The sequence below is a fragment of the Sitophilus oryzae genome, unplaced genomic scaffold (assembly GCF_002938485.1).
Source record: "Sitophilus oryzae breed Bouriz unplaced genomic scaffold, Soryzae_2.0 scaffold_73_pilon_pilon, whole genome shotgun sequence".
Lineage (NCBI taxonomy): Eukaryota > Metazoa > Arthropoda > Insecta > Coleoptera > Curculionidae > Sitophilus > Sitophilus oryzae.
Window position 1 is genome coordinate 1 of NW_022147351.1, and position 18,776 is coordinate 18,776.

Consider the following 18,776-nt stretch of genomic DNA (forward strand, 5'->3'; position numbering starts at 1 on the left):
TTCTTAATTATAATTGTTATTAAATTATATAAATAATTATTTACATCTAATATGGTCTAAATATTAAATGATCAAAAAAAAAATGTAAAAACGTGAAATATCTAGGCAACTAATAGGTTCACCATACTTGGAACCGCGCGATTTTAAAATGCTCCAGAACTTTACTAACTAGATTCTATATTTAGCCAATATTGGCCCAACGTTTCCATTTACCTACGCAAAAATATGAAAAATATTGACATTAATTAAACATCAGGTTTATTTCAACAGTTTTCACAATCCAAGTGAGAATTGATAGGATACGACTATTATTTTAGGTTTTTATTTACTTCTAAATTGTCTGGTAGTTGAGTAAATGTATTTTTAGGTTAGGATGCCTCTTACAGGAAATATCTACTAGTCTACATTTAAAAGTTGTTGAAGTAAAGTACTTACCAGTTCACCTTTACTTAAAATGATCCAAATTGCACTGTACACAAATAGATAAATCACAAATTATTTAAAGCTTCTAGGTACAAGGTACAAGAACGCAGCCCGGCGATTCTAAAGCATCAACCGGCGGCGCGGCGGTGGCGCATGCGTATTGGAACGGCAGAAGAAAGTAATGCTTCAATAGAGTCTAGTCAGGTCTAGTTATGGAAGCAACGTGTAGCTCCGTGGTTGAGGCTGCTGATTCTAGAGCGACGGGTGGTGGATCAAACCCCGGCAGATGTAGAACTTTTTTTATTTTTTTTACAGCTGTTTTTATTTTTTTATTTATTTAGAGTTGTTGGTAACAGCGTTGGTTAGTCTTTGGTGTGAGCTTTTTTTTATTTATAGATTGCACACGAAATACCCGATCAATTTTATAGAACTGTTGGTTAGGGTAGAATATATAATATTATTGTCATTTATTCGTGATGCTTTGGAATTGCCGGGCCGCGTTCCTGTACCTAGACACTTGTCGCGCGCGCGGCCTCATCAATGCGTCATAGGGAAGAGAAGTGGGGATTCAACAGGAACCCGTTTTATGACGTTGTGGCTATCCAGACCACATTTCTTTATCGTTTTTCGTTTATTTGGCATTCGCCACTGGCGTTACAAATTTATGCAGGATTAACTGATTAGTTAGCACTCGATTGCAAGTCAAAATATTACCCAAATTATGAATTATTGGCACGACAATAGTAAATTGCAATTATATTAAAAAACGATGTATTATTAAACTATAAAGAATAATGTCGTAAACTAACACGACGTAATAATATTAATGATTTTTTTGAAAAATTAAAATAATTATGCATTATATAAATATTGGTACGTTATTGTGAAAATATAGAATTATAATAAAGGAAAAAGTTTTATTGACAATCAACTACCAATATTGGCTAAAAATCGGCAATATTGGGCCAGCTTGCAACTTTTACCCAACATATCCTAAATATTGGGCCGATATCTTGTGCTACTGGGGTACAAGCTCTTTGCTTCGACTGTTTAAAGGCTTCGGCATATTTTCAACACACAGTTTTAAGAAATACAATACAAAAACTCGAAAATTTAGTTCTTAAAAGGACTGTTTGTACTTAAAAGTAAAAAACGAGAATTACTCAAAGATTCAACAACACGATATTATACAAAATAATGACTTATCATGTCAGTCATTATTTTGTATAATATCGTGTAATCAATTAACGACAACCTTGCTGAACACGAAGCAATGCGACCAACATAGCGATAATAAAATTCGGTTTAAACTAATTTTTGCAGCTTTAATCTAAATCAAATATCTCTTACAATAATTTGTTCTATAAAGTAAAACGAAGAGCTGCTTGGTATTTTAAATTATACAACAAATTTAAACATTTTTGCCAAAAATTTCATTTAGTCAGGTTTATAGGCTTTAGTGTCAATTTCGACATGACTTATGACGTGCATCGGAAAATGTTTTGCGATTACCGTAAATGCATATTATTGACGCAGTTGAATTAATTATTATTCATTTAAAATCTCATCCAGCTGATAATACATTTATATTAATACCTAATAATATATTTTCAGTCAAATCAAGAAGCAATAACTGTGCCACCGCCTGCATCAGTTATAAATTCTGAGCCAAAACCAGCCATTATTAACAATACTCCAATAAAAGCAAACGATGTTATTAAACCTAAGCCAAAGAGTGTTACCAATCTGCCTATGCCACCTGGAATGGACCAAACAGAGTAAGTTTATTTCAGTATTAACATTAGAACACTCAATTTAATTAGCTTTCACTATTGATGCTCTTAGTAGTCAAAAAAAAAAAAATATTTACAGATTAGCGTGTCAACTATTGAGGATTTTGTAATAGTTGTTGCCTATTGATAAAACAAAAGAAAACATTAGTCCTTGAATTAACGTAACCTTCTAGAACAAAGATAGGGTAGTATTATGTAGAATGTTTAGGAGAGGGGTTAATCACACCGCGACCTTACAGATCTATTGTGTCTTGTTCCCCTTTCTTGAGTTATATCATCATACAGTCTCAGGGCTTTGACAAAAGTCAGTATCTGAGACGGCTCCACAGAGGCCAGCTCTCTATCTTCAACATCAGCCATACTAAAGTTTATGGCATAACAGTTGTTGTCTAGGTGCACTCGGTGATAAGGTGTTCTGGTGTTTCCCCATTTTTCCCACAGAATCTGCATTCGCCGTTGTTTCTCAGCTTCAATTGTCAGTCCTGTTAGAAACCCCGTAAATAAAGGAAACTCTTTGATTTTTCTCGGTCGTAAGTTCTGAGGAACTTTTTCGAGTGTTTTAAACCGTTCCAGGTTCCAGGTTCGGTTCGATATTCCCAGTTTCGGATGAAGTCTTCCAGGTTCTTTAGTTCCGCTTTAAGTTGGCTTGGGACGCAAAACGGTTCTGGTCCAGTTAGTGGAGTGTTTGTCTCCTTCTCTGGCAAATCGTTTTTTTTTTCATTGCCTTCTATCCCTTGATGAGTGGGCACCCAGAGTAGGAGGACTTTATTTTCTTTGCCTAATTTAATCAGGTATTATTATTATACTTCTCTAGGCATTATTTGACCAATTTCGAATTAATGGTTTTTAGTGCTGTTTGATTAGCGGATAAGATGGCTATTTCCTGTTTTCGATGGTTCCTATCTAAGATAAATTGTACGCATGTTTCGATAGCGTAGATTTGTGCCTGAAGGTTGCAGGGGTAGGTGCCCATTGGTCCAAAATATTTAGTTTTCGGCCTAAATACTCCTATCCATGCTTTGGTTTTGGAAGTATCAGTATACCAAATTATAGCATGGTCTTTCACATGCTGAACAAATGTTTCTCTCTCCCAATCTTTTTTATTGCTGGATACTACAGTGAGGTGTTTCTCATAGTTGTAAATTCTTGATATGTCATGTGTTCCAAGCCCCTGATCTGAAAATTCTCCCAGTATTGTTTCCGTCAATGACCATTCTAATCGCTGTCGCACTGGCGTAACTACCGACGACAATGTGCAGTGGTTGTAGGCATAAAATAATAAATACAAGAAGAAGTGTCAAGTCAATGTTAAATTATGGAAACAGCGTGGCTGCCTGGGTAACTAGTTTTCAGATATGGCGGCTGGGACATTTGACATGACATAGACATGACAATTTCAATTTTATAAAATTTATTTTCGTTTCCGGTTTTTAATGGCGTGCTGTTCACGAGGTTTAAATGAGGGTTATTATACTTTTTACTCTTTCTAGTAGTAAATAATACAACAAAATTACTCAAAAATATTTATTTGGAATTTAGAACAATGTATCAACACAATTAAAGAGCTATAACCACATAAACAACTGTATCAATATCAAAATATTTAAATAACATTAGAGATGCTGTGTTAAAGTGAATTAATAAAGTAACAGTGCACCGACTTACAGAAACTTGAAGATAAATAAATGTTTTCACAGCTTCACGGGCGTAAAACTAACTGGAAGCAGGAAAAAGACAACAGGAACCCACGCAAAACCTGGAATCAAAAAAAAATATGTAAAAAAAAACATAAATATAGGTACATAAGACTTTTGTGAATTAAATCAAACAGGACTTGAATGAAAATAAAATGAATAAAAAATATGATACATATACATCTAATACCTCATTTGTATTTTAAAAATAATCTACATACGTAGCATTATTGCTACGAAAATACATAATAGGTACCTATGTGATATGTAATTACGCATTTCTGCTCCTCTTGTAGATAATTAATGTAGGCTGTAGGCTAATAATAGTTCAATAATCATAATTTACCTTGTGTAACTTGCTTTCAATTGCTCAAAATCACCGATCAGTCTTTAAAGTAGAGATACGGAAAAATCCTTGGATCTAAAGTTAAAAAAATATAAAAACAGTTAATATATTACCTATTTTTACATATAATATGGCCCATACCTACTACACGCAGAAACGTCGATTTCATCATTTTCTTCATGTAATTAATATCATATATACTTTATTAAAGTGTTAACAAGGCACTTTATATCAAAAAACATCTTTGTGCTTATAAATTTTAGCAGAAATATCATAAACAAACTTCCAACCAAATCTAAAACGGCAAAAATTAAAACGGCGCCCGACCTTGCCAGAGGCCTCGGGAGTTGACACATGGCTGACACACAGACAAAAGAAGAGGACGCCGACGTGCATAAAAATGTTCCGTAACAGAAATTAACAGAAACAGAAATCATATAGAAATATTCAGATTTTTGTCTAGGACAGTCTAGAAGGCCATGCTTTCTGCCTGGGTAGGTCCGCGCCAGAACTGTTTCCAATTTTCCGGTTTACTGTTTACTGGTTGTAGGTCTAGGATGACCTCCATTGCTGCTGTTTAGCATGTTCTCATGGCACCTGTAATTCAGATGCATGCCATTCTCTCTACTTATGAGTTAAGTTGGATATAGCCTGTTATAAAAACATTTTATAATTTGTCGGGGGTAGACAACGTCTACATTATATGCCCGCTACTTACATATACCGTATATCGTCAAAGACGGCTGGGGAAAGACAATCGATGATAATGTTGACGTGGTCAATCTCTAGATGTCATTTACTAAAAATTGACATAAAACATATCAAAACATTTCCAGACACACACATATCTATTTCAAAAAAAATATCTTTTCTCAAATTTTAAACTACACCATTTAAAAATCGTTTTTACTCGATATAAAAATAAATTACACGATTCTTAAGACCAACTGGCAGTAAACGCAATTAGAAAATAAAGAGGAGTAAAAGTCAAGTAAATAACATCTAGTGATTGACCTCGCCAAAATTATCATCGATTGTCATTCCAGAGCCGTCTTTGACGCTGTTTTTCTTTTCGATCGTATGATATTTTTTTTATCTTTGTGTTCACTGAATTTTAAAACAAAGTTAATATACATAATGGTGTATATGGGTGGACGAACTTTAAAAAATTGGTGATCTCAATGATAATGATTTTAACTTGATATTACATTCATTTATAAAGAACCTTTGTTACACTATTCAGTCAATTGGTATTTTTGACAGTATTGATCGATAATATCGAAAATGTATTTATGAAAAAATATTTAGGTTGGAAGCCATAGAATCGCCACCTAGTAGATCCCCAACGCCGCCACCTCCTAAACCAAAAACGCCACCACTGAATACCAGAAAAAGTATAAAGGATTTGCCAATGCCACCAGGTAAGCGATTGAAAATAAACATGTCTACAAAAATTGATGAATTGACACTATTTAAATATTAAATATTTGTTTTTAGTTATACCGGGAACAGAAGAACTTAGTGGTGATGACGACATACCTACAACGCCTCCTAGGAACAACACTAAAGTTATAGACAAGCCCAAACCTCTAGCGAAACCAAAACTAGTAAAACGGCCGAGAATATTGAAACGTCGTAATTCGAGGAATTTCCAAATGAGTGGCAAAGATTGGGGCGAAAGGTGTGTCGATATGTTCGAGGTCATCGCACAAATTGGAGAAGGTTAGTTCAATATCTATATCTATACTAATATATAAAATCCTTAAGTGACTCACTGATTAATCACGATCCTGCTCAAACCACTCAACCTAAGAAGCTCAATTTTAGCATATAGGTTGATTCTAGGGTGTAGAGGTTCGATAAGAAGGGATTTTTCGAAATTCCAGTTCCAAGGGGGTGAAACCACCCCTCAAATATTACAATATTTTTTATTTAAAAAACGGTCAAGTTTCTGAAAAAATGCCTAAACAGGTATATTTTATTTGGTTTTTTTACATATTTTAAGATTTTTTAAAAATGTATACAGGGTGTTTCGAAAAATCTGCTCATTGATTAATCACGATCCTGCTTAAAGCGCTTGACGTAAAAAGCTGATTTTTTGGAAAATGGATTGACTTTAGGTTTTAGAGGTTCGATAAGAAGGGATTTTCTGAAACTCGAATTCTAAGGGGGTGAAACCACCCCTCAAATATAAGAATATTTTTTTTATTTAAAAACCGCTGAGTTTGTCGGAAAAACTCTTAAACACGTATATTTTATTTTGTTGTTTTACATATTTAAAGATTTTTTAAAAATTTATACAGTGTGTTTCATAAAATATGACCATTGAGTAATCACGATTCTGCTTAAACTGCTTGACGTTTAAAGCTGATTTTTGGCAAACAGATTGACTGTGCCAGAGGTTCGATAAGGAGGGGTTTCTCGAATCTCAAATTCCAAGAGGGTAAAAACGACCCTCAAATATTACAATGTTTGTTATTTAAAAAAGGTTAGTCTTTCGGGAAAATGCTTGGACATGCATAGTTTATTTTGTTTTTTTACATATTTTGAAATTTTTTAAAAAAATCATACAGGGTGTTCCAAAAAGTTGGGTAATTGATTATCCACGATTCTGCTTAAACTGCTTGACTTAAAAAGATTATTTTTGGCAAATGGATTTTTCTAAGGAGGTGAAATGGGGGTGAAAATGATTTTTATCTTTCATATTTAGTAACTGCCAAAATATAATAATATCGCCATATTGTTTTTTTCTCATGCTGACATAAATGTGAGAACATTTTATCTAGTTTGTATGTTAATGGAAATTCTTGCTTTACTTTATCATCACCATTACAAATGATTAATTCGACGCGAACGAAGTCGCGGGTATATTATATTATTATGAAATGGCGTTAGCATGTTAAAGATTTAAGGTTAGGACGCAAATCTACCACATTATTATATTATTAAATTAGAAAAACATAAATTGTAGCCAGAGTTTTGGCGACATTTTATTAGGATTTGTCATCTTAATCATAAAACTTTTTTATAGTATAGTGATATAATTTCTTATATTCTATTTGTTATCTTTTTGTCTTAGGTACATACGGCCAAGTGTATAAAGCTAAGGATGTACGCGCCAACGAACTAGTGGCTCTAAAGAAAGTAAGACTGGAAAATGAGAAAGAAGGCTTTCCTATCACAGCAGTTCGGGAGATTAAAATCCTGAGGCAGCTAAATCACAAAAACATAGTTAACCTACGAGAAATCGTCACTGATAAACAAGATGCGGTGGATTTTCGAAAAGTAAGTAAGAAGTATGAAAGTTTAAGGCTGTACTTAAACTGCCGTTAAACGGTAGCTTACTAAAATGCCGTTAATAGGTATGACGTCGTTGATGTGACGCACTTGACGGCTTTATGAAATATAGGAATTTTATAAGGACTAACCAACGCTATCCACCCCTCCAAATAACCAACTTAACCAACGCAACTAACCTCGACACTGATAAAAAATAAAATAACGATTTTGAGCGCCATCTTGGCAAGATGGCGGCGCCGGCGGCAAGTCTGGAGATGTGCATTTTATGGATTTTAGTTAGGGACCCCAAAACCTATAAACCTGCAAAGTTGCAAAACTTCCGGACTTTTTTCCAAGCAAAAATCCCCAATGACTGAACTACTTTTAGCGTTTCGAATGAAATTTGAATGACTGAACTAGAACCCTTATAGTATCATTTTGTCCGTTCGTCTATCAGTCAAACCCTTTTGAAAAACCTTTGTTGACCCTTTTGTTGAAATTAACATATACTCAGAAACTCAGATCTATAGTCCCTTGAGGCTATGAAATTTTGAAAAATCGTAACTCCAAAATTACAGTAGCTAGCAAAACCCGGCTTTCAATTAAGATTAGGAATATTTTCAACAAAATTTGTAATAACATCAAAATCAGTCAAAGTCACAGTTTTTGAGATAATTGAAATTAAAAGTACTGCCTACCAATTTTTTATTCACATATTTTAGTATGGGCGGCTATACGTACCTCCCGGCGCCAATTTTTTGAATATAACTCGTCATACGGTCTCAGGACTTTGACAAAAGCCAGTATCTGAAACAGATTTACAGAGGTTAGTTCTTCATCTCCGATATCAGTCGTACCAAAGTTTATCGCACGAATGGTTGTCGTCTCGGCGCAATTAGTGATGAGGTTCTAGTGTTTCTCCATTTTCACCACAGAATCTGAATTCCTCTTAGCAGGTATTGGTTTATAAGTCGCTTGGTTATGGGAATGTGCAAAACTAGGAGGCAGAAAAACAGATAAAATAGCAGTAATAAAGACCATAAGCAGTAGAGCCTATATCAAAAATAGAAAAATGCAAACACAATAAATCGGACACCAACAACATATAATGGTAAGAAGAGTAGAAAAAATTATAGATATGCAGAAAGCACTTTTTTGTTCCAAAATAATGAATATAAGTGTCCCCTCTCGTCACTATATTTATTATTTATTCGAAAGCGACACCTTCATGGACTAACATTATTCTGAATTTGGCAATTGCACACCACTTTTCTTTATCAATAATCAATTCTAAAACTACTAATATAATATATAGAATAGAATACTAAATCCTAAAACTTCTAAGTTATTTACAAGGGTGAGCATTCACCTGCGAGAAAGTTAAGTGTAGTCAAACATGATGTTGTCCACTTAGGACGCCAGCATTGGTACGTTTTTATAATTGTTTGTAAAATTATGAATATTTTCATGCTTGGATTGTAAAGATGTTATCATTGCTTGACATAAAGACGGCTTCTTTAAAACTACTCTTTTACCAATTAGGTTCCTTTTGGACAATTCAGGCTCCCTACCTTTTTGGACCATACATGCTTTGCAATATGAAAATTGATAGTTTCACTTTTTGTTTATGTTTTTAATACACGTTTAGACGTTAATTATATTTACGTCCATCAAACTCACATTTTTTCTAATCACGTTCGACGTAGTAAACAATTTTGCTCTACTTCTAATTACTGCCGGTAACCCGGTTCATGAATGGAGTCCTGCCATGAAAAATCGATGCGGCCCGAATAGAGTTCATATCCTGCCGTCTCGCGTTCCCGTTTCGTCCCGCAGGATACGCGAGAAGAATTGCCGACTGAAAAAAAATTTCCTCTTCCCGAGTAATTTACCACTTTAATCTGGATGATCGAGTTCCTCTCGTGAATTCGTTTATTCCCCGCTCACCTCGCCGGTTTTCGGACTAAAGAATCGAGAAATATTATTTATTTAAAATCGATCGATTATCGAATTGGTGCAGAATAATTTAAGGCGTTTTAATTATTTTTCGCTTGCCGTTAATGTTAATTTATTTTCTTCAATTCTACTGTTTATAATTAAATAATGATTTGAGAATGGAAATTATCAAAACATCATTGACATAAATTAAACATGTAACTAAATAGTTATTAGACTGAAATCATAAATTTGAAATGATTTTGTGCCAAAAGTTCAACAGAAACTCTTTTGTCATCATTTTTATCGCAGAAAAATTTATGATTAATTTAAAACAAAAATAAAAATGTCCGAGATTTATTATTTCAGTCAAATAACTATCTACTCAACGTGTTTATTTTTTGTCAATAATGACATGTATTGACTATTATTTCCATTTTAAATCTCTTGAGAACGGTTGCTGGTAGCGATTTTTACCAAGAGACATTTTTTACGTAAAAAGTCACGAAAATGTATATTTTTTCACTTAGTAGTTTTATACAGGTACGGACGAAAAGTTATTACTCTTCAAAACAGTTAAAACATATGTAGGTGGCGCCTTGGGTGGCACCCAGTTTGAGTCATATTGACATCAAAATCTAATTTTTCATATTAAAAAAAAACCAGACACCAATTTTCATCCAAATATTGACGTTACTTCAGAAATTTTTTGAAAAAAATCGAAATAAAAATTAAATTTCTACACCATGTACATATCTCCGAAACTAATCTCCGAACTTTTTTACTTAATTTTATCTGCAGAATATGCTGCCGAAGTTTCCGGAATACAGTTCAGACCACCCTGTATAAACAGGGAGAGTCTTAAATAAGTACAAATATTTTTAGGGGTAGTATATTTCGACCCAAGAAACACGATTAAAATTTTTTTTCGCGAAATTTTTTGAAAAATTTTCTGCAAATGTGTTTAGTTTTTAGTTAAAAAACATAATTTGTTGATAATATGGCAACATAGGTAGTAAATTAAATTTACAAGAAAGAAAATCCAGAAAAGATCCAGTGGTTCTCAAAACTTTAGCATTTTTTTTTTAAATTAAGTAAAATAAGTGGAGGAGAAAATATGTTTCTTTTATCGAGATCTACCAGCCCTGAAAATATTTGCACTTATTTATGACTCACCCTGTATAAGGTCTTTTCGTGTCCTTATTTACTGGGCTATAGTGTTTCATCGCTCTTATGCTCCATATACCTACCTTTATAATTTCTTTTTCGATTTCTCAAAATATTAATCCATGCACTGCCACTGCTGTTATTAATCCAATTTAAGTCATTTATTGAACAACTTATTTTATAACTATATACTTTTAGGCATTTTAAACCTATAATCTACCACCGATTGTAAACCCCAAGCAATAAATTGCTGTAAATGGTGTGGGCGTTCAAAAATTCCAGACGGTGTCTATAAGAACAGATTACCTGGCTTTACATAATAAAACTAATTAGAAATTAAGGTTGTTTTTAAGTCAGACAAGTTAATTACACTTTCTGTTTTGTCAGGCTTCGAGGAATTTATGAAGGAAATATTAAAGACTTCTAAAAATAGAATTTTACAGATTAAAGGATCTTTAACAGAAGTTTGCGATCGTCCATAATTTAACAATTATTTATTAATTGTTTTGAATTTCTTCTTAAATAATAATATATTATGATAAAAATAAAACAAAAGATATAAAATACAGCCATAAAATTTCGTTAAAAGGTTTCACTTCTTCTTGAAGAAGATTATCAAAAATACCATGACAGAGAGTAACAAGTTTTTATTATTAGGTCTTTATTATCATTTAGAAGCCTTATATATTCAAAGGACTCACAATTTCCACATTAATACCGGAAATACATCAAAGTTCCGATAACCTAATAGGGTTGCTGTTTTTTTTTAGATAATGTATTTTGTAGTGACTCGTTTCAGATTAATAGGCTATATTATTTCTATTAACCGAAAAAATTACCAATAATATGCTGACTTATTATATAAAATTAGTATTTTTAATTTTCAAATGGAATTTTTTTTAAAGAAATAAATACATACCTTTCATCAAAAATGGAAGATTTTTTCTACTAATTGTTCTTCTTCTTCCCCTTCTTCTTCGTTGGCGTCTTTGTCTTCTTCTTCCTCTTCTTGTAATAGGACGACGCCAAGTCAACTCTATCAACTGCCTTCTTGTGACGTTATTGTCCAGCTATCATACCCGTGATTTGGGGAAGGGGCTACCAACTGGATGTCTTGTATCTGATTTTTAAATGGAGGATTTGTTCCTTAAAAATTATTATATAATGCTTATCATAAATCAACGAGTTATGCATAGAGTTATGTTAATATAAGTTGTGAAATATTTGAAATTATTACTTGAAAATGAGATTTCATTATTGTAAAAAATTATACAATATACCTACAACATTTTAATGGCATCAGTTTTTTTAACTTTTTTTTTGTTTAATTATTTATTAATTGTTTTGTCAATTTCTTTTTACCTTCTGTACATTTTTATTTTAAAGATTAATTAATATATTATAAGAGAAAATAGAGTTAATCTTTGTAAAAAAGTAACTTTATTATGATATTAATATTAGGTATTTTACGTATTCGGACAAAACATTACCAAAATTACCCCGACAAAGAGTGTAACAATCTTTTTTATAAGGCCTTTATTAACAATTAAAATCTTATATTATATTCAAAGGACTCCACAAAGGACAATTTCCATATTAATACCGGAATTACATGAAAGTTCTATATCTTAATAGGGTTGGTGTTATTTTTTATTTAGATAATGTATTTTGTAAAGAGTCGTTTCAGATATTTCAATAGACTATAATATTGCTACTAACCAAAATATTTAACAATGACTGACTGATTATATAAAATTAGTATTTCAAATTTATAAATGGCTTGAAAGAAAATTTTTGAAAGAAATAAATACATACCTTTCATCAAAAATGGAAGATTTCTTTCTCCTCCTCTTGTAACAGGACAAGACCAAGTCAATTCTATCAAATGCCTTCTTGTGATGTTAATGTACAGCTATCTCATGCCAGTGCTTTGGGGGAGGGGATGTACCAACTGGACGTCTTGTATCTGATTTTTAAATGGAAGATTTGTTCCTTAAAAATTATTATATAATGGTTATCATACATCAACAAGTTATGCATTGAGTTATGCTAATGTAAGTTGTGCATTATTTGAAATTATTACTTAAAAAATAAAATTTCGTTGTTGTAAAAAATCATACATTTTAATGGCATCAATTTTTTTTAACTTTTGTTTGATAATTTTACAATATAAATATTTCTCTATTCAGAAATTTTTAAAATATTTGTTTTACTAAAATAATATGTTTATTCATATTTCTTAGATTCATGCAGTCTTTCTGTCTACACATTTCGTACTAGATCAATTGATAAGTAACAACAGTTAACAGATTAAAAATAACATAATATGTATTACGTATTGATTGTATTTTTATTCTTTGTACCATACGATTGAAGAAAAAACGGCGTCAAAGACGACTGGGAATAAAAATCGATAAAAAAATTTTGTGTATTTTTAACTCGAGGAATTTTTTTTTGGAAATATTAGTATTGTTAAGGTCTGTCTTCAGTAGATTTGGAATTCCCTTAGAGCTTCACACTGACCAAGGAAGGAACTTCGAGTCAAGACTGTTTCAGAAGATGTGTGATCTGCTTGGTATTCACAAGACTAGGACAACGGCTTTACATCCGCAGTCTGATGGGATGGTCGAGAGGTTCAATAAGACCATTGAAGAACATCTCTCGAAGATGGTGGATGAACACCAAAGAGATTGGGATCAGCATATACCACTATTCCTAAAGGCATATAGAAGTGCGGTTCACAACACCACCGGACTTTCACCATCGAAGATTTTATTTGGTCGAGAATTATGGTTGCCTTGTGACTTGGTGTTCGGATCACCAGACGACAGCACCACGAACGTAGAGGACTACGCGGATGAACTGAAGGAAAGGTTATTGGAAATTCATCAGACCGTTAGAAGTAAGATTGCGCTAGCCAGTGATCGGATGAAAGCTCGTTACGACCTCAGAGCTAATTCCACGGGATTTCAACAGGACGATAGGGTATGGTTGTATAACCCACAGCGCAAGAAAGGAAGGTCCCCAAAGTTAACTCCAGCATAGGAAGGTCCTTATACAGTCATCAAGAGGATAAATGATGTTGTGTACCGGATTCAACGCAGCCCTAGAAGTAAGATGAAAGTAGTTCATCTGGATCGATTGAAGAGATACCAGACAGGAAACCTTGATCGGGACGATCAAATTTGAGAAAGGGGCAATGTTAAGATCAAGGTGTATTACTGGTTGCATAACTGGCGAATTCGCCAGAAAGTAAAAGAAAATGTTAATGTCAAGGTGTATTACGGTTGCATAACCTGGCGAATTCGCCAGAAAGTATAAAAAAAATTACAGAATTCTTTAGAAAATTCCAGAAACAATCGCCAGGGGGTATAAGGCCCGCGCTTTGACAGTTGGACCAGTCTGAAGATAGTCTGAAGTCTGAAGTTTGATAATACCGCGAAATACCGTTAGAGTAATAGTAGTTGCATAAATTGTGTTGTAAATAGTATAAGTTGTGTGTACAGAGTGAGACAAATAAATTCGTTAAGTATTTTATCGTGAGTTTAAATAGTGGACCCACGGAATCCGTAACAGTATATTTAAACCCCAGAAACACGATTATGAGGCATTTTGCAATTTTTTTGGAAAATTTGGAATTCTTGAAAAAAAATGGAAATTTTTTAAAATTCTTATTTAAAATACGTCATTTCTTGATAATATGGCAACATAGGTAGTAGATTAAAATTAGTGAGTGGTTCTCAAGATTTAAACATTTTTTTTTGGAAATTGTCAAAGTAAAATAACTCGGTTATTTTGGACTTATTTAAAAAATAGTAAAAAGAAAATATGTTTCTTTTATCAAAATCTACCAGCCCTCAAAATATTTGCACTTACTTATGACTCGCCCTATATAATTTATTCGTTCTCTTTATTTTTTTTTGTTTACTAAATTGTGTAAATCGTAGAAAATTATATTATTATGATAGAAATGTTATAAAAGTAAAAAATGAACTATTAGAGAGCTAAATACAACTAATATTTTAGTATTTTTCAAAGATCTAGGACTTTTTAAACTGATTTATTAGATATATTTAATATATTCGACTTAAACTCATACAAATTTTTAAGTTTAAAACTTCTCTCTACTTCCTTTTACCAAAACTTCCAAACGAATAACTTCTATTTCCAGCCATAAATATCCAACCAAATAAACAACGACTTGCAGCAACAAATTTATGCAAGTTTGTTTGTCAGCTATCTGTTAAATTTACAGTTAATAAGTTCAGCAATAAATAATTCTACTCCAGCTCGAGTAGCAGTTACTTACCCATCCTGGAAAACGGGAATGCCACAACTCGACTACCGGCCGGTGTGTCTCCGAGGAATAGGCAGAAAACCGTTTCTGCGATTTATTAGCTACAGAAGGCAGACTGAGAAATTGCACTGTCCGCAAAGCTCCTGCAATAGAAATGAAGTTTATTTAGAGCTGTATTTTTTAGTATTGAAAGTTTTCTACTGGGCGGGATCATTTTTATGTAAAAGTGGCATTGGTTGTCGCGACTTCTACACTGAAACAGCGATATCCCTTGAAGTAACTTGATAACTTATGATACCTAACATTTATATTATATTAATTTGTATATATGTTTGGCAAATGAATAGTTTTCTTGGATGATTAGTAATTTGTATATACTATGGGCTGTCAATTGTTAGTCTTGGGTCGAGATTTCTGTATGTAGAAGAGTACAATGCGTTGATGATGCACTGAACAAAGAGAACAGTAAACATGGTTGCCAAACATTAATAAAATAAACAGAGAAAGTGTGCATATTGCTAGAGACGTGGAAGGGGATATAGCAGGTTTGTCGCAGTTGACCGGTCGACACAATCAGTAGCTTTGTTCGGGTTCTTGTTATTACCGATTCTGAACCGTCCTAGAACTCTGCAGCGCATGCGCAAATGAAACAATGTCTTCATATTTCCTTCTGCGCATACGCATCACAGTTCTAGGACGGTTCCGAATCGGCTGTAAACCCAGTAAAAAGCTAGTATCTCTGTCAGTACTTAAAGTTCTAGGGAAGGTGTACGTCAAGCGTTCAGCTTCACGATTTAATTACATCTCGTGATACGTTATTTGTTTATTTATTAACGAGTCGTTTATGTAATTTTTCCCAGAGCTTGAAAATGTTTAAGTGCAAGTTAGAAACTCTTGCATTTTTAGGTAAAAATAAGAGGAATTGAGTTGGTGTTCGACAGTGGTTGCGCTATTTGAACTCTGAATTCAAAATCGATATCTCGAAATCTATTAGAAATAATTGATTGCGGTTTTTTTTTTCAAAAACTTTCTCAATATTTCTGCTGTATTTTCTTCATAGACAATAAGTGAAAATCTTTACGACGATAATTACACGACTGTTGAAAATTGCTATGCTCTAAAAGCGAATGGATGGAGTTGTTACACAATTTTTTGAATGAAAAAAACAATCTTATCAATTTTTTGCCTATAGACATATTGTAAAAAATGCGATCGTCAAAAAAAAGAGTTTCAATATCTAAAGTGGTTCTTGACTTCTGGCGTGTTATGTATTAAAAGTTGGGTTTTTAATTATCGCGATTACTGACGTTTTCCTCTTATAAAAATGGGTACCTTAACGATATCCTTATAATTCCAAATGCTCAGAAACATGTATAATTATTTTATCTAGTTAAAAAAAATCATTAAAAAAAAAAAAAGTCTTTTTTAAAAATAAGCGGTTTGCGATCATGATTTTACTTTACTTGATAAGGGAAGGCGTACCAAACAACGCAACAGCACACCGTCTCTCACTCCGACTTAATAAGATCCCTATGCGATTTACTTCCACACATGTAAATACCGACCAAGAGTAACAGTTGCCAGCACGGTATTAATTTTTATCAATTAAATAATAATTTTTAATAATTTTGTGTATATTCAAAAATAAAAAATCTATCTATGCTGTCAAACCATACTACATTTATTACATTCAACACGGAAGAGGTTTTTGCTAGTTTAGCGAGTCCCCACCCGTAGGTACTAAGGCCCTGATTGTGGAGCTAAAGCTCAAAGTTGAAAAAAAAGGTTTATTTGCAAATATTTTATAATAGTTTAGATAGCATACAAGTTGGTCGAACTTTGTATTCCGGAAACTTCAGCAGCATATTCTGCAAAAATAAAAATAAGTAAAAAGTTCGTATAATTGTATGTTCTAAAATGCTTGGTACTTCAGAGTTTCATTTCTATTTCGATTTTTCTAAATAATTTCTAAAAAAAAAAAAAAATTTGGATGAAAATTGTTGGTGTCTGGGAGTTTTGACATAGAGAAATTTGTTTTTGATGTCAATGTGACTCCTACTTGTAGGGAGCGCCACCTGCATATTTCTTAACTGGTTTTAAGAGTAATAACTTTTCGTCCGTACCTGTATAAAACTATTGAGTAAAAAGTATACATGTACGACGTTTTTTTTTATTATTAATAAATGTGTCTTGGTAAAATCGCTATGAGTAACAGTTCCCAAGATATTTGGAATCTAAATTATCGATTCCAGTCATCATTGACATAAATTAAACAATGTTATTGGAAGCTAAATGAAGATTTATTAGACTAAAATAAAAAATTTGAAATGTTTTTTGTTCCAAAAGTTCAGCAGAAACTGTTTAATCATAAATAATTAAAAATATAAAAAAAAAATTTACAATTTTAAAAATTTAAAAAAAGCTTCAATTTATCATTTCAGTCAAATAACTATTTACGGGTCTGGTCCATTTTAGGTATATCGCCAATCTTGAGTTATATTCTTGTTGATATTTAATATGTTCTACAATTAATATTTTAACGTTTCAAGTACGGATCGTCGGCTAAATGTTTGAGATCACTTCACTATTGATACTTAAAATTATTATTTTTTAAGAGTTAATTTACGATAAGTTTTCAATGTGTGCGATAATTATGACAGATGAGACAGAATGTGTTTTACTGGTTGTATTATTTTCGTTTAACTTTTAAAGCAACGTTGCCAATGCTAAATCGGATATTGTTTTTATTTATACTTTCCTATTAATTTTTGAAAATAGCGGTAGCCGGTAGCAATATTAAGCTGATAAGAATAAGATATTATACTTTGATCTGTGTTAAAGCTTGAGAAGAGGATCACAATGGTAAAAACGTCCGCCGTAACTGAGTTTTTTGATTGCATTGGTTTTAACTTTTTTGCGGACGGTGGATCGAACCTCGGTAGACATAAAACTTTTTAAAAAAAAAAACTGTTTTTATTTTTAAAAACTGTTTTTATTTTTTTTATTTATTTAGAGTCGTTGGTAACGGCGATCAAAATACGCCGTAGGCGTATTATGATTGCGTTGGTTAGTCTTTGGTGTGAGTTTTTTGTATTTGTGGGTGCACTTTTAAAAAACCTGATCGATTTTGTATAAGTCATGCGCATGCGCGGAAGCAAAGGAGCAAAAGTGGAGTGCGGCTCCCTAGCTTCTAGTAAACCAATGCTATTAAAACTCCTTCGTGCAATTTTGTGGTTACATATTTAGCTATTGTCAGCTTTCGTAATAGGTCATTTATTTAAAATCCGTAATTACCCGAAAAAATACAAGATGTGGCAACGTTGCAAATTTTCAAATTGTTAGATTAGGTCTAGAATATATTTGTCTCTCTCATTTCATAGAGAAGAGAAAGAGGGATATATGAAATATCAAACTTCCATCTTCCATCTGGTCTCAATTTTCTTTGCTATTCTGTTAAGAAAAGTGTTTTTCAGTAAAATTTTGGACATTTCTGTATATCCTCAATCAAGAGTGTGGCTTTTAGATAAACTATAATATAATGAAAATATGGCAAGAAATTATTACTTTAGGAGGCCAGAAATAAATAAAAATTCAGTGTTGGAAATACCCCACCCAACTCCTTTTCACTCCCCAATCCCGCAAAATTCTGGGGTTGTTTATGGACGATCCGCACTTTTTCGTTAGAAAATGTCATTGTAAGTGTTCCTCTTCTCAATTCTGTATAGAAAATTTTAAAATTTTGATGTACCTAAAGTGGACAAGACCCCTATTTACTCAATGTGTTTATTTTTTGTCAATAATGTCATGTATTGACTATTTCCATTCTAAAAGAATACGTAATG

The 18,776-nt window shown here is 32.7% G+C and overlaps 1 protein-coding gene across 1 annotated transcript in view; it reads left to right on the forward strand.

Moving 5' to 3' along the window:
• Positions 1–2,020: 2,020 nt before the first annotated feature.
• Positions 2,021–18,776, forward strand: part of LOC115888470 (cyclin-dependent kinase 12-like) — a gene marked incomplete at its 3' end in the record, with an annotated part of 39,741 nt that continues 22,985 nt past the window's right edge. Inside the window, exons 1-4 of the mRNA XM_030908215.1 lie at positions 2,021–2,201; positions 5,565–5,677; positions 5,754–5,978; positions 7,336–7,545. Of these exons, the coding sequence (XP_030764075.1) occupies positions 2,176–2,201; positions 5,565–5,677; positions 5,754–5,978; positions 7,336–7,545 (574 nt within the window). The remainder of the gene's footprint in view (positions 2,202–5,564; positions 5,678–5,753; positions 5,979–7,335; positions 7,546–18,776) is intronic.